General features: G+C 41.3%; 1 protein-coding gene across 8 annotated transcripts in view; it reads right to left on the reverse strand.

Moving 5' to 3' along the window:
- The window catches only part of Smyd3 (SET and MYND domain containing 3), a 715,019-nt gene that overhangs the window by 92,511 nt on the left and 606,681 nt on the right, over positions 1-15,827 (reverse strand). Inside the window, exon 12 of one of the 8 annotated variants that reach the window (XM_063236767.1) lies at positions 12,782-13,206. The exons of the other annotated variants lie outside the window; for them this stretch is intronic. Within the exon in view, the coding sequence (XP_063092837.1) occupies positions 13,086-13,206 (121 nt within the window). The 3' untranslated portion in view covers positions 12,782-13,085. Of the gene's footprint in view, positions 1-12,781; positions 13,207-15,827 lie in introns of those variants that run through there. 8 annotated transcript variants of the gene reach the window in all.

The raw sequence follows: 15,827 nt of genomic DNA on the forward strand, positions 1-15,827 counted from the left end.
TTAGCAGGGGAGCAATGCCAGGAGGAAGGGATCAGGGACCATACAGTACCCGAGGTCACATCCCATGACCCAACCAGAAATGCCTAGAGTGGGCTTTACTAATCCCAGGTGTCTTTTAATCCAGTCAAGTCGATGAGCCCTGATTAGCAGTCATACCACCTGACCTCTGAAGGCACCACTGTCATGTCAGGGGGAACAAATCTAGGTAAGTAACCCTTTCAGTGCCATGCATCTTGCCACTAGAGGCTAATTTTCCCGTCTCCCCACTGTGTAGGCGGAAGGAGACACCGCCTCCCTGGGCAATGCCCTATGAGTTTATCCCAGGATGGCGCAGTACCCCAAGTCACAGAAGACCATAGAAGCAGATTCCCCCTTCCTGCTAGGCACCAAGCTGAGGCTTCTAACACAACACCTCGGTGACGCTGTCACACAACCCACACCTGAACAACCCTTTCCAGCCTCCTAGGGTGTAAGGTATGTTGGCTGCATGGCAACCTGCCTTGAAGATTCTTCCCTGGGGAACTGTTGGGTAGGACACCTGTTCTGTCTCCCCCTAATCCTTTCTAGAAACATAAGGGCCGTGGACAGGGAGGCAGTTAGGAAGCCAGTCAAGTACCATTCATTCCATTATTCACCCAAAACTTCTGTTTCTCCTGCAGCCTCTCCTTTCAGGCTAGAGGGATGATTCACAAACTGAGCAAACTTTTACACTGCAGCTAACAGAAGCACTTAGATCATGTACAGTGATGGCCTCCGGTAAGAGGAGCTTGGAAAAGAAACAGTCCATAAGATTTACTTGCCCCACCTGGGCCAGCATCAAAATGGTATAATTTGAGTATGAGAACTGAATTGGGAACTATGGAGAAAGGACCAGTTTCCAAAGCATTCCTCATTGGGAAACTGGGATAAGATAAGAGGATGATACCGTAAAGGAATGAGGCTGGTATTGGAGACTGAGAAGATGCAGCTGTCACATTAAGGCAAAATTAAAAAAACAGGTAGTAGGGAAGATGTTTGAAGTGGCTATTGAGGTTATCAGCCGTTCTGGCCTGAAGCCCTAGTGTTTGTTACTCTCCAAAGTGATTTCGCACCTCTGCTCAGGCTCTCTGGTGCAACTTTCAATTCAACTGGGCCTCCCGTCTGCACAAGGAGAAACCAATCCCTCTCAGAAGTGACAGGTGTGAAAGCTGCATTTCAGTCATCATAGCCTGGCGTATCACCGAAGCACACTCCATGGCCTTTCCAATTTCCTGGGGTGATGCAAATGAACACTGTGCAGCAGGTAAATTGTGGTAACCTGCAAAGTACAACTTTTATTTATAGATTAAACACCTGCCATCAATTTAAACAGTAGTTATCTAACTTGAAAGTTTAGCGAGATACTGAATGCCCCTTGAAGCAGGTAATTTTGAAGTAGCAGTTCATGTATACAGATGTGTTTAAAGCCTACTTCAGGGTGCTGTAATTATCATCAAAAAGACAGATTCCATTAAATATGTTATGCTTTTCGTACCTGTATTTCCAGACAGATTTGAAATGCTCAAAGTTCTGGGCTATTTAACACTATACTTTTTTTTTTTTTCTTTGAAGGACTGGGGCCTAGGATTTTCAGTATTTGGAAAAAACTCAACTGATCAGAACTTTTAGGGACAGTTACTAATGTAATGTGGCTGTTCCCGTCACTTTACCTTTTCACCCACAGTCCCATTTCCAACCTCTCTCTCTTCTAACACTTGAAAAACTTCAAATTTGGGGAAAAGCTTTCTTTCAAACACAAGCCAGTGAAGAGTGACTATATCTCTAATCACAAGTGACTAATAACCACCATTTCTTGAATGTTAAGAATCAGTTGCTGTGCTGTACAGGTATTCTATGGCTATTAATCCATTAATATTTCTGATGAGTCCTGAAAGGCCAGTGCGACTGCCTTCATTTTAGAAATGTTGAAAACTGACATTCTGAGAGATTAAGTCCTTGCCTAAGATTACCCACCTGGTAAACAGAAGAATATGAATTTGAACAAAAGTTTGCATTGAATCTAGAATCCTAGCTGTTTCTCCTCTATCCCATTAGCTCAGACGAGGCTGCTACTGCTTTGCTTGGGTTGTTTCAGATAGATTTTTCCACTAACAGTGATATGAATATCGCTGTGGAAGCAGATGATAATTATTTTCAGTAGCTTGGGATTGGTTTGATCTCTGGGACATAAGTCAGCCCCTAGACAGGACTGGGCAGCAGGTCACATAGGTCAGTCACACATTGGGCATGTCACTGTAGTCGAGTCAGAAAGTCCTGTCAGGGTTAGGGAACTTCAGGTGTCTCCTAGTGTGTTAACTGCCCTACTTTGCAACAATGCAGACTTGTGCTCAGAGGGCCCGTGCTACGCGCAAGCCACTTCCTCACCAGAAGTGCTCAGGCTTGTAGTCTCGTCCCTTTGCCACCCGTTTCCTTAACTTCTATATGATAAGTGGACAAAGAATGAGTGAATACAAACACACACACACATATTTCCACTGTGCTCTGTAACAAGCTCAATGACCACCACTGTCCTACTTCCTCCTTAGTGACTTCCCTTACACTGCGGATCCAACCCTGAAAGGGAAGTGAAAGTATCCACAGATGCTGGAGTCACCTAAGGAGAACATCTCCAGTCACGGGACAGGAACGGGAAACTCAGTCAGCAGCAGAACTAGAAAAGGGGCGATCGCCCAGAGGGCGCAGTGAGACAGGAGCCCTCCATCAGTTATCAGGGTACAGCAGTCAGCCTCTCTTGTTCTTGTTCTATTGCCAGAGAGTGAATCTAAACTAAAGGGCAAGTCAGAGAATTTCATTTGAGCAAGGAATAGAGAAGCAGTTCAGGAAATGGGGAGAGGAAGGTGTAGAATAGTGGAGAGGGGACAGGTTCTTTCATTTGAAAACATCTCGTTAGATATCAGCACACAGCACACGGACAAACCTCCCTCCTCAGTGCAAGTGCCGGCAGCAGGCCTCAAGATGAGAGTAAATGAGGGCAGTGTCTACACAAGGATCAAACCAGGCAGGAAAGGACGCTGTCTGTGAGCCTTTATTTAGGAGAAGTCCATGTATAGTGATTATCTAAAAAGAGAGTTATCTAAAAAGAGTTAGAAGAGCAAGCCCTGCCTAACTAATCTACTTGACCTTTACAGCAAGGCTAAAGATTCGGTGGGAAACAGCCCTGCATGTAAAAGAGTTTCCTGTGATTTCAACAAACTCTATCAGAAGCCTCCAGATAAGACTAGGAAGCTGGGAAAGGCTCTGGAAGCCAGAAAGAACTGGGAATAACAGAGGAGAAAGGCAAAACTCCCAGTTTAGATGGCATCAGACTAGTAAGCACCTAAACTAGTTTTTCATTTGAGTTAATTCATGGAATCTGATCTATGCATAGATGAGTCATTGGCATGAAATAAGCTGAAATATTTATTGTAGGTGCTTTCAGGTGATGGGATTATTTGTGAAATTATTTTACTTTTCTGGTAACTTTTTAAAATACAGGAACATAACTTTTATATCAGAAAAGAAAAATAAACTGAAGGTCAAAAAGTTATCCTCATAGAATAGAAAGCTACAAAAAGGACAATGAGTCAAAATTGGTTTGTGTGACCAAGGAATAAAATGTGTTGATAATGTGATAGTCGGTTTAGAGCTATAGCTAACTGTCCAAATCAATGTCTTCACAGAAATATTAGAAAATTAAGGCAGAAATCTAGGTGGGGCAGCAGTAAGTATAAAGACACATAGAGCCTTTAACAGGATATTCCTTTGGGGGCAAAAGAGAAAACAAGCTTGGTACAAGAACTTTTCTAGAAGTCTTATGCTTCTAGCACTGCAGACACACATTCTGGGCACCTGTGAGCTGCTGCAGCTGCTGCAGGGTTTTATTGAGACAACATCTGAGTCTCCAGGGCTGTGTCCCTGGAATTTGCTGGGGGGCTGCTCTTTTGAAACGGTTTGACGTCACTGAGCTTGTGCCAACTCTGCTGTAAGCTCCAATGAGCAAAGGACCTTCCTCCTAATAGAAGTTTGGAATTTGCAGTTAGACGTGTTTTCCTTAGTGTCTGGTGTCTCAGGGATGACTTTATTCTATGGGTTCCATCACACACTGTCCTCTGAAGACCCTTAGTCATTTCCTTCACAAAAAGAAATGCGCTTCTGTTAACTGCTAGAGGTAAGTAAATGGTAAACTAGGCTCACAGATCTCCACAGGTTCCAGAAAGCCAGAGAAAGACAATAGTCCTGATTCCTATTTGCAGTCTCCAGGTGCAATCTCCAAAGAAAACAGGTTAAGGTGCAAGTCAGGCAACTATGAAATACTGGGCTTTTTTAGCATAAGACACAGAAGATGCCTAACTCCCATGGCACTTCAAGGTCCCCCTCCAGGACTGACAGGATAATACTGTGCATGCAGCTAAGAATCCTCCCAACTTGTCAGGGGCTAAAGCTCTGGTTTATAATGTGTGCCAGTCTTTTGTCTAGTTATAGCGCCAAAATCAGACAACTAGAATCTGGGAACCTCCAGTTGCTTCTTATTTATAACCACAAGAACCTAAATATTCCAGTGAGGAAAAACAACACAACACAACACAACACAACACAACAGGAATAAACACAGGAAGTGATGGTAACACATAGGATGCTGTGGTGGCAGGGGCAGGTAGAGCTGCTGGTTGAATCAGTATTCAGTATTCCTACTCCACAGCTAGAGGCTCTCCTACTCATGGAAACCATTTTCACGGTCGCTCTAGAATCTCAAAATGTAGCTTATGGGAGGCCTGTGTCAGGATAGTTAGGGAACAAATCGTATGAGGATCCTAGATCAGCCAAGGGGGTTTCACAGAGATCTGTGTGCTTAGGTCCCCAAGCAATGCTGATTCCTATTATAGACTTGGGCATCACAGGGCAAAGAGTTACTCAGATCCCAGTTATCAGAAGTAAGTAGCCTGATGGGTGGTGACAAAAGCAACTTTGTCCCTGCAGGACCTCTGAGTGGTTCCTGTTGAAGCATGCAAACACTCTTCTTAGATGATGAGAGACAAAAGGTCATTTCTTTAGTACTTTCTAACCTGCGAAGTCCTCTTTGAATCAGCCCCATGAGATAGGAATTACACTTCCACCTTCCATAAACTCAGCAATTTTCTGAGTGTTGTGCAGCTGACTCATAAACAGCACAGGTTAGGCTTTGGACCTGGGACCAATTCCTCTGATTCCTGCAATTTATTAGAGCTCCTGTGACAATGTAACACTTGGCTGAGCCATGCAAAAGGCCACTCCCAGCCAACCTTACTGTGAGAGGCCCTTTCCATTTGTTTGGGAAAAGTTACACTCAGTGTACTACTTGCTGGCACCTTGTTCCCAGGAAGTGTTGTTTCACTGCTGCTACTGCATTTTTGTGGCATCCTTTGTACTGTGGGGCTCCCTTTCTCAGCTGACCACAAGGTCGGTGGCGATCCTGCTGACTCCTCACTGCCAGTCCATCATAGCTCTTTTACTTGGTCACTCTGGGTTTGCTCTCCAGAGCTCCCCTTAACTTTTCAATCAGAAGACATTTCCACATTAATCTATTTAAAAAAAAAAAAAAAAAAAACCTTCCCGTAAAACATAGCCTTCAAATTGCTACCAAAATAGGGCTGAGTACAACATAGTACTTAATAAACACAACTGTATAATGGTAAGACATAGCCTCTGTCCCTGTTCCTATCAGTCCAGGGTAGGTGAGGCAAAGTATCAGATACTGCTGGCAAAGGGCTTTTCATTCTTTGCCTCCCCAACTGTATTCTTCTGTCTGCCATCTATAGGCACGTGAATCCTGATGACACAGAGTGTGGTTCTTTGATGTGAAATATAGATTGATAGAGGCCACTGGCTTCAGAGAAATAGGGCTGGAAGAAAATAGTACACAGTCAATCAGAGGGAAAGGGTTTAGAGGGCTTCATTTACATCCTCTTTCTCATTGCTATGGTTTGAGTATGACCTCAAAAAGTTCACTGTTGGAATCTCAATTTCTCAGTGCAGCAGTGCTGAGACAGCACCTAAGGGAAGGGCCTGGGGGCAGGGAGCTCTCCCGAATGGACTCACACTTTCCTCATGGAACTGCTGATCTCCGTGGTGAGCTGGCTACAGTGTGAGGCTGCCACATTTCTTTAGCATGTGCATGCTTACCCTTCCCCTTTTGACCACAAATTAGCTGAAGCAGCCTGAGGCCCTGAACTAAATGTGAACTAACAGAAACTTCTTTCATGTTAGCAGTTACCCACTCTTGGGTATTTTGTTATAGGAACAGAAAGTGGACTAAGATACTCTTCTATCTTCAGGTCAATTTCAAAATCCATCTGTTTTTCTCTCTCTCTCCTTCTCCGCCACAGCACTAAGCTTTCTTGTACACACACACACACACACACACACACACACACACACACACACACTAAGTTTCCTAAGGTTCTAGTCACTGGAAGAGGATACATTTGAAAGGTAATGGAAATAAGGAAAAAGAAGAGCATGTAGTCTTTAAAACCCCCAATCTAAAGTGGATGCTGCTCATTATTGCATTTCCTGGGCCAACTGCTTTGTCTAGGCAAAGCTCCCAGTTTTGTGAACAGTCTCAGTAGGATTTATCAAATATAGCCATATGGACAATTTTCATAGACGTTCATTCAAGAAGCTCTCACTAGTCCAACTTCCACCTTGTTGACTCTCATCTGTTTTCCTCCTAAGTTATTTATGTCAATTGCTGGGTAACCTTTTAGGGAAGCCCACAAGACAGGGGTTTTTACTTTCTTATTTTACAAAAGAAAGGATAGGCAAAATGGGAAAATGCCAACAAAGAAAAGAGAAGTGGGAGAAATTCTCTGGCTCTGCACCAAATTTGCTCAAATAGAAAACTGCACTGTACTAAAAACTCTGGCAGGGTACCAGGTACTGTGGGGTGGCAAGGTTCCCAGATTCAGCTTCCCACAGCTGACTGTGCAAAGGAGTATGTTATGCTACCAGAAAGCCACAATGTGCAGGGCATGACATGGCTAAAACAACATCAAAACATTAGTTCTTTGCACTTAGGCACCCAAAGATCTAGGTCACATTTTTGGTTCACATGAGCTTCTGGTCCTACTCAAGACCACAGAGAGTTGTAGGTTGTCCCCTTTTATTTACTGTCAGCTCATCAGTAGTGCCTGAAAGCACCAGGGCCCACGCTATCTAGCAATGCAGTAGGGGAAGGTACCTCGCATGAGCTTGGCATGGAAATGTTTCCTCAGGTTAACCAGGCATTTCCCACAGAAGGCAGCTGATCAAAATAAAAGTGACCATTTAGGCAAATGACTTGAAAGAAGAGTGTTTCAAAGCCAACTATAACCTTTCAGAGTGGACACCCAAAGAAGGTTGGTTGTATGAGTGGACAGACGAACAGACTAAAGAGCAACCAGAAAGCAGGCATCATTTTCCAGAGCAAATCAAGCATTAACTGAGTAATCTCTGAAAATGAAACCCAACAAGAGCTCAGCAGGGATCTAAGTGTGTCACCCTTAGGGAGAATTCTACAAAAGCCACCACAGACACATAAAACTCCAGATTTGCCTTCAGACAGGCATTAAAGGAAGAAATCCTCTTTTTGCTCCCAGTAATCTCTACTAGTATCCATTAGCAATCATCTTGGGGAAGCTTTCTCTATTTCCCGCCTTTCTCCTAGACACAGAATCCCACAGCAGCTGCCAAGGTGCTATTTTAGGAGGCTCTGGACCTTGAAGGCTGCAATTTAATGCCTTCTTCAGTAGTCCCTGCTTCTCAGATCTACAAGCAAACTCTTACCAGTAGGGAATCACTAGGATGAAATTTATAAGTAGCTGCTTCATTGGGCCTGCTTCCCTGTCCTTTTGTGAGAAAGAACATTGTGGCATTTCATCCATACATGTATCAGGTGTTAATAATGCCCTGCCCCACTGTGTATCCCAATACTCACTCCTTTTACCCTCCCTGATTCATTTCCAGACCCGTTCCAATCGCCTTTGTTGTTGTTTTTGTTTTGTTTTGCTTTCCATATCTGAGTGACATGAAATACTTGTCTTTCTCCATGTATCTGATGTGTTTTGGGTTGCTTTTTTTTTCCCCCCCCATCAGTACCAGGGATTGAACTCAGGACCGCACACTTTGCAAGGCAGGCGCTTATGTCGCTGAGATAAATCCCCAGCCCCTTGATGTGTTTTGAATAACCTCCCTCCATTTTCCTGCAGATGCTAATATTTTATTGACTTCCGAGAATGGTCATGGTGGAACTTAGGCAGCATATTCACCCGCCCTCTTGGCAAATGCTCCTGGGGAGGGCCAGGAGGAACCAGAGTCCCGATCAGCCATGGGGAGATCAGCCATGGCAGGATTCAGCTTATTTGCCCGCCCTCTTGGTAAGCGTCCCCGGCGTGGGCCAGGAGGAGAACCATTGGCTCCTGTGAGCCTACTAGCAAGGGGCCTGAGAATCAAACACTCCCCCCATCCCCCGTAGCCACTGGGGATAGATATCTCAGCATCTCTTCAGAGGATGACCATATGCAGTATAGCAAATATGGGGGATTTCCTTCTATCTTCTGTTTGAAGGCAAAGGTTGTTTTCACTTTTTTAATTTTGTTATGTTTCTTTTGCTCTATTCAATACTCTCAATTGGTTTTATAATGTTGTTTTTGGTCTGATTTTGCTATACGTAATTGTCTGGACAACTATTGTGAAGTTAACGAGATATACCATCATACCTATTACTACCATCCCAGTATCCTACCGTGAAGTTCTGTACCAATTTCACTGCATTGTCTTGATGGGCTTTGTTCTGTCTTGTGCTGTTGCTTTTTACTAATTTTAAGATAATATTTTATTGTTCTCTACAAATGAGTAATAGTCCACTGTGTGTACATATCCACCATATTTTCTTAATCTGTTCTTTCGATGACCAACCGCCAAGACCATTTTCTTCGTGGCTATTGTAAATAGTGTTCCAGTACACATTCAGTATTTCTTGTATGGCTAGCTTCATTTCCCCTGGAAATATGCTCAAAAGTGGAACAGCTGAATCCTGTGGTAGTTCTATTCTTAGTTTATTGAGGAGCCTCTATACTGTTTTCCTTCATGGCTATACCAATCTGCATTTCCACTACAGGGTCTAAGAGCTCCTTTTTCTCCATATATTTGCCAACATTTGTTCTACTTGTTTTTGCTTGTTTTTTGACAACAGTTCTAACTAAGACAGAATTTCAATGTCATATTGACTTGCATTTTCTTGGTTAAAAAATATTGAAATTTTTTCATATATTTATTTTATTTCCTTTGTTTGTGAAGTATCTATTCAGATAATTTGACTATTTTTGATCTTATTTCTTTATATAATCTGGATATTAATCCTCTGTCAGATGAATGGCTGGCAAAGAGTTCCTGATTCTGTTGGTTGTCTCTTCAGTCTGTTATTTCTTGGCTGTGCTGAAGCTTTTTGATTTCATATAATCCCATATGTTAATACATGCTTTTGTTTTCTGGGTTATTAGAGTCCTAGGACACTAGAGGAAATTCTGCCTGTGTCAATATTTGAAATGTTGGGGCTGGGGATTTAGCTCAGCGGCCTAAGCACCTGCCTAGCAAGCAGGCAGTCGTGAGTTCAATCCCTGGTACTGATAAAAACGAAAAAGACAAAAAACAAACAAAAAAAAATTGAAATGTTTTTCTTATATTTTTTTAATAGTAGTTTCAAGGTTTCTGGCCTCATATTAAGAGCTTTGATCCATTTTGAATTAAGTTTATGCAGCATGATAGAAACTGAGTTAATTCTTTGAAAAGATAAAATTGACAAACCTTTAGATACACTAACCAAAAGAAAAAGCCCCAAATAAAATTAGAGATTAAAAAAAAGGCACACTGTAACACATATAACTGAATGCAAAGGACTGTTATATTTTGAAAAGCTTTATGTCAATAAGTTGGAAAATCTAAAAGAAACAAATATATTTCTGGACACATATGATCTACCAAAACTGAACCAAGAAGATACTAAAACAACAATAACAACAACAACCTAGACAGATTAATAGCAGTAATGAGACTGAAGCAGTAATAAACATTCTCTGAACAAAAAAAAAGCTGTGGACTAAATGGATTCACTGCTGAATTTAACCAGATTTCTAAATGTTCCTTAAACCATTCCATAAAAAAGGGAAGAAAACCTTCCAAACTTATTTGATGAAACCAGTATTACCCTGCTATCAAATCACAGAACAAAACCAGAAAACTATAGACCAGTATCTCAGATGAATATAGTTCTCATAAAATAATGAAAAGTCAAATATAATAGCACATAAAAAAGATCACACATCAGGATCAGATTGGTTTCAGTCCAGGGATGTAAGGATGGTTCAACATATATAAGTCAGTAAGTGTAACACATCACATAAACAGGTCATGGCTAACAATCACATGACCACATCGATAGATGCAGGAAAAGCCCTTGATAAAATTCAACAATATTTCATGATAAAGCCCTGAATACATTAGGAATAAGAAACAGCATATCTTAATATAATACAGGCACACTGCAGCCCTTCCAGGGGGAGAACTAGCAGTGTCTCCTGAGATCCACGCCATGTTGGAGCTTAGGACTCTGGGAAGCCAAGCCAGCACCTCCCCTCCCTGGTAAGCGGCAGTAGTTTAGCCCACTGCAGCCCTTCCAGGGGGAGAACTAGCAGTGTCTCCTGAGATCCACGCCATGTTGGAGCTTAGGACTCTGGGAAGCCAAGTCAGCATCTCCCCTCCCTGTAAGCGGAGGCAGGGTGGCAGCCTGCAGCCCTTCCAGGGGGAGAACTAGTAGTGTCTCCTGAGATCCACGCCATGCTGGAACTTAGGACTCTGGGAAGCCAAGCCAGCATCTCCCCCTCCCTGTAAGCGGAGGCAGGGTGGCAACCTGCAGCCCTTCCAGGGGGAGAACTAGCAGTGTCTCCTGAGATCCAAGCCATGTTGGAGCTTAGGACTCTGGGAAGCCAAGCCAGCATCTCCCCTCCCTGGTAAGCAGCGGTAGTTTAGCCCACTGCAGCCCTTCCAGGGGGAGAACTAGCAGTGTCTCCTGAGATCCACGCCTTGCTGGAACTTAGGACTCTGGGAAGCCAAGCCAATACCTCCGAAAAAAAAAAAAAAATTCCATGTAAATTATAAGTAAGTTGCAGTACACCAAAATGTAATCCACTATTCTGTGCAATTTATATGAACTTATAAAATCATTTTCAGATTCTATAAAATAAAAATAAACTAATATGATTGATAGTATCAATTTGGGATTATAGGCAACTACACTGAAGAAGACAAGACCCTAAGATACACATTCTGGTTTGATAACTGCCAGTTATTGAAATTCTATGCTATATACAAAGTTGTGTTTTTATTAATACTGTTATATACTGATATATTCAGTTATACTATGTCTGATGATATAGCCAGTTCTATTGAAGATAACAAGAGACAACACAGGAACTATGGTAGAAGTCCTTGCACAATGATCTTATATGTCTTTTTTGTTTCATGTGTTTATAGGAATATGTTTTGTTCTGTCTTGCTTTGTTTCGTTTCTACCTCTAATATAGAAAGAACAGAAACACATGTTAAGACTCATGCATGTGTAGAATCTATAAACAGTTTATGAGAGCTGATCTTATGACACATGATGAAATGAACAGATACTTTGAGGAAAAAGAGTCACTAAAGAACCCAGTGCTGATTCTGGTGTGTCATAATGTGAAACCCAGCAATAGTATTATTGTCTGTTCAGAGTGATATTAGCCTGCTTGGGTTTTTTCTATCTCAACACAATTGAAGATATGGATAACTGCATGTATGTTTAAGTGTATAGGATTGATAACCATATTTCTAAGTTTTATTGAACAGTTGAACAGAACTGTTTGCAGTCTCGCTATTTGAATTCTCGCTTTACATGTTCCATTTTTGTATCTTGAATAACTCTTTGTAAAATGACAATATGTAAACATCAACCAGTGATTTCTTACTGCTTATTTTTTCTCTGAATGCATGTATTATTTCTACGTATTTTCTGTTTTGTTTAGTCTTTCTTTAAATAAAATTAAAAATATATATATAATACAGGCAATAAATGACAACATACTGAGTGGTAAAAACTGAAAGAACTTCTTCTAACACTCTCAATGTTCTTATTCAAATAATTGTAGAAATTCTAGCCAGAGCAATCAAGCAAGAGAAAGGAAAATGCAAAGGCATACAAATAAGAAAGGAGGATATAAAATTATCTGTTTGCAGATGATATAATTCTAACATAGAAAATCCTAATGATGTTGCAAAAAGACTTTTAGAACAGATAAACAAATTTAAGAAACTAGCAGAATATAAAACCAACAAATAAAAATCAGTAGCTTTTCTATATACCAACAATGAACTCACTGAGAAAGAAACCAGGAGCAATCTCATTCACAATAGCCACAAAACAAAGCAAAGCAAAACATAAGAAAACAGCCCCCAGGAATAAATCTAAGGATGTGAAAGGTCTCTACCAAGAAATTTACAAAATAACACTGAAGAAACAAACTGAAGACATTAGAAGGTGGAAAAACCTTCTATGTTTATGGACTGTGAGAAATAATATTGTTAAAATGGCTATATTAACAACATCCAAATGAACTAGAAAACATAATCCTAAAATTCATATGGAAGCACAAATGATCCCAATCCTGAGTGCAGTTAAAAAATAAATAAATAAAAATAAAAAACACTTGTACTCCTAAGGCTTCATGATATTTTATTTCAAAATATATTACAGACCCATAACAACAAAACAGCATGGTGTTGGCATAGAAATGGATCCATAAACAAATGAAATAGAGGACCCAGTAATAAATCCATGCACCTTCAGCAAAATGATTCTCAGTAATAGTGTTAACAGCAGACTCTGGAGAAAGGACAGTCTCTTCAACAAACAGTGCTGGAAAAGCTGGACATTCACACACACAAAATTGAAAGTTGAACTTTATCTCTCAACCTGTACAGAAGCAAACTCTAAATGTTCCCTGTCTTCAGACAAAAAGAGGCTAACAAGGTAGGCTGAGGCCACACTTGGCCATTTTATTCTTTTGTTTACTTTTCTTAATGCCATTTTGGGTTTTACTGTGAGCATGTTGTTCTTCTACCTCTTCCCGACATTTTAATTTCCTGTGAGAGAGGAATTGAAGGTAAGAATATGAAATGACACTGAGAATACCAAGTTCATTGTTCTAAACACAGTTTCATCTAATTCCTATGACAGACTACAAGACAGATATTCACTCTCCCTATTTTACATCTATGGAAATCTGAAGCTTAAAGAATTAAGAAATGTATGGAGTCACTACTCTAGCAATGATATGCATGGACCTACAGTTGCGCTCTATTAAAATTCTAAATTATTTTCTCCTCAACTTCCTGAAAGCAGGGGACCTCCTCTTAGTCATCTTTGTATCTATGTTTCTAATTTGATAGCTCACACAGTGACTTATATATTAACTTAAATATTTGCCCAATAAAAGTCAAAAGCATATGCATCATATATTTGCTCTACTAGAATTTTAAGAGTAGATTCCAGTGATATTGAGTATATTCACATTGCTGTACAACAGATCTTCAAAATTTTTTCATCTTGTTAAACCAAAACTCCTTACACGTTGAACAATTCCCCATGCCCTTATTCCCAGCTCCTGACAGCCATTTTTCTATTTCCTATTTCTGTGAGTTTGACTACTCCAGACATGGAATTAAATGGTCTTTACCTTTTTTGATTGGTAGATTAAACTTAGCATACTGCCTCTAAGGCTCATCTACTATCATAGTATCTAACAGGATTTCCCAACTCTTTGAGGTTGGATAATCATTCTACCAGGATTTTTAAGGGCCTTCTTCATCAAGCCGTTTCCACCTCATTCACGGAAAGCTTTGATGTTAGCATGGCCACCCTGCATTGTTGGGCTGTCACACTGTGCTAACAGATTCCCTCACAGAGTCTTCACAGCAACTCTTCAAGGTTGTTACTATGATCCTCTGATGGGGAAACTGAGACCTGAGGAGATTATGCAGTATGTTCAGAGTCACAGAGCTGCAAAGTACAACAAGCTGTATTTTGACTGCTCCTCCAGGTCCACCCACATCAATTTTCACTGCCTTCCAGTGAGCCCTTGGAGGGGACTGACATAAGGAGAAGGACGCTGAGGCTTAGACACAGTGTTGTACTTCCACCTAGCTTCAGAGCTGGGGCAGAGCCATGAACTCAGAGCCCTCTGCATTCTTCCACTTGCTCAGTTTCTTCCTCCCCAAACTGCACACCAGGTAACCGGTGCATGTGACCTCTTTCCTAAAGCACATTTCCTCAAGGCACTTCCTGATTGGTCAAAGACTGCCACCAGCATTCCATGAGCTCTGCTTCTCTGCATAGCTGGATGAGCTGAAAACACCAAGCTCTATGTGATCTTCACAGAGGGTCCAAGGTACTACCCAGGAGCACCAGGAAAGCATGGTAAGTGCTTTTGGACTCAGGCCCTTATGGAGCACCTGGCTTAACATATACATTTTCCAGATGACAACCTGGGACCCCAAGATGCAAGGTGACTAGTCTGCTTTCAAGGCTAATGGATGAAGTCAGGACCAGAGCTTGGCCCTCTGCCTCCTGCTTGGTACTCTCCCACTGCTCATGCCTCTCTAATCAGGATCCTTAATAACTTCTAGGCATCAGACTTGTGCCCTAAGTGGGCAGACAGAAAGAAGGAAAGATTAAGCCCTACATTCACTCATTTTAAGACAATATGAAAGCACTGCTTCTTTATTTCTATGGGGACAAAAGATAAAAAGGAATATTGAACAGAAAGAAATGAAAAAAGAGTAGTGCAAACTCCTAGTCCTTATTCAGATATTAAACAGCTGCAAGGTAAGATATTCTCTCTGTCTGCCTCCCTCAACCCCACCCGCCTCAATATTGCTTGCTCCTAAGGCCGAGGAGACTAAAATTCTCTCCAGGGTAAAGTGTGGAAACCTAGAGAGGGTTATTAACTTTTATGACCTCAAAACACTTTAATAAGTTAACTTTATTAAAGGATTGTTAGGTTTTTAGTACTCTAGAAAATATATGCTGTCTTGTCACAGCCACCTACTTGCCTCTTTCCATTCAGAACAAAGGAAGTCAAACACTTCTGCAGCATCCTGCACCTTACAAAATACTTGCATACACTATCTTAAAACTGTTTATCTTCATAATAATTCTAGGAATTAAATAATAGAGGTATTTAATCAATCAAGAAATATTTACTAGGGGCCTGCTACATGCTGGGTATTATACTGATGTAGGCTCTAGAGATGTAAGTTAAACAAAGTAGGGAAAGTTCCTCCTCTGTTAGAGCTTGTATTTCAATTAGTTGCCCTTTCAAGGATGAGACAACTTGGATAGTGTCAGGGTAAAGTTAGAGAGGGTCAGAATAATGACCCTTACCATTTTTGGAAAACTTAGTATGTGCAAAGCTCCAAGGTGCTGTGTATTTAACCAACACCCCTCTTACAGCACGGTTACTATGGCACTAAGTTGGAATATCAGAGCTACTTCTAGATTTGTCTGACTCCAAAGTTCTGTGTCCTTTATGCCTGCCTTTGCATGCCGAGGTGTGCTGGGTATTGGGAAGGCAGAATTTGGTGGCAGATAACATAAGGAAGAGAAGATGCTTGTTTCTCTTTAGGGTCAGTGCTCAAAGGAGGGACGATGGAGCAGACCATTGGTGCGCTCATTAGCCTGACTGCTCTGGGAAGTCTGACAAGGG

Source organism: Cavia porcellus, unplaced genomic scaffold (assembly GCF_034190915.1).
Source record: "Cavia porcellus strain 051 isolate PalLab524CR breed Dunkin Hartley unplaced genomic scaffold, mCavPor4.1 scaffold_26, whole genome shotgun sequence".
Classification (NCBI taxonomy): domain Eukaryota; kingdom Metazoa; phylum Chordata; class Mammalia; order Rodentia; family Caviidae; genus Cavia; species Cavia porcellus.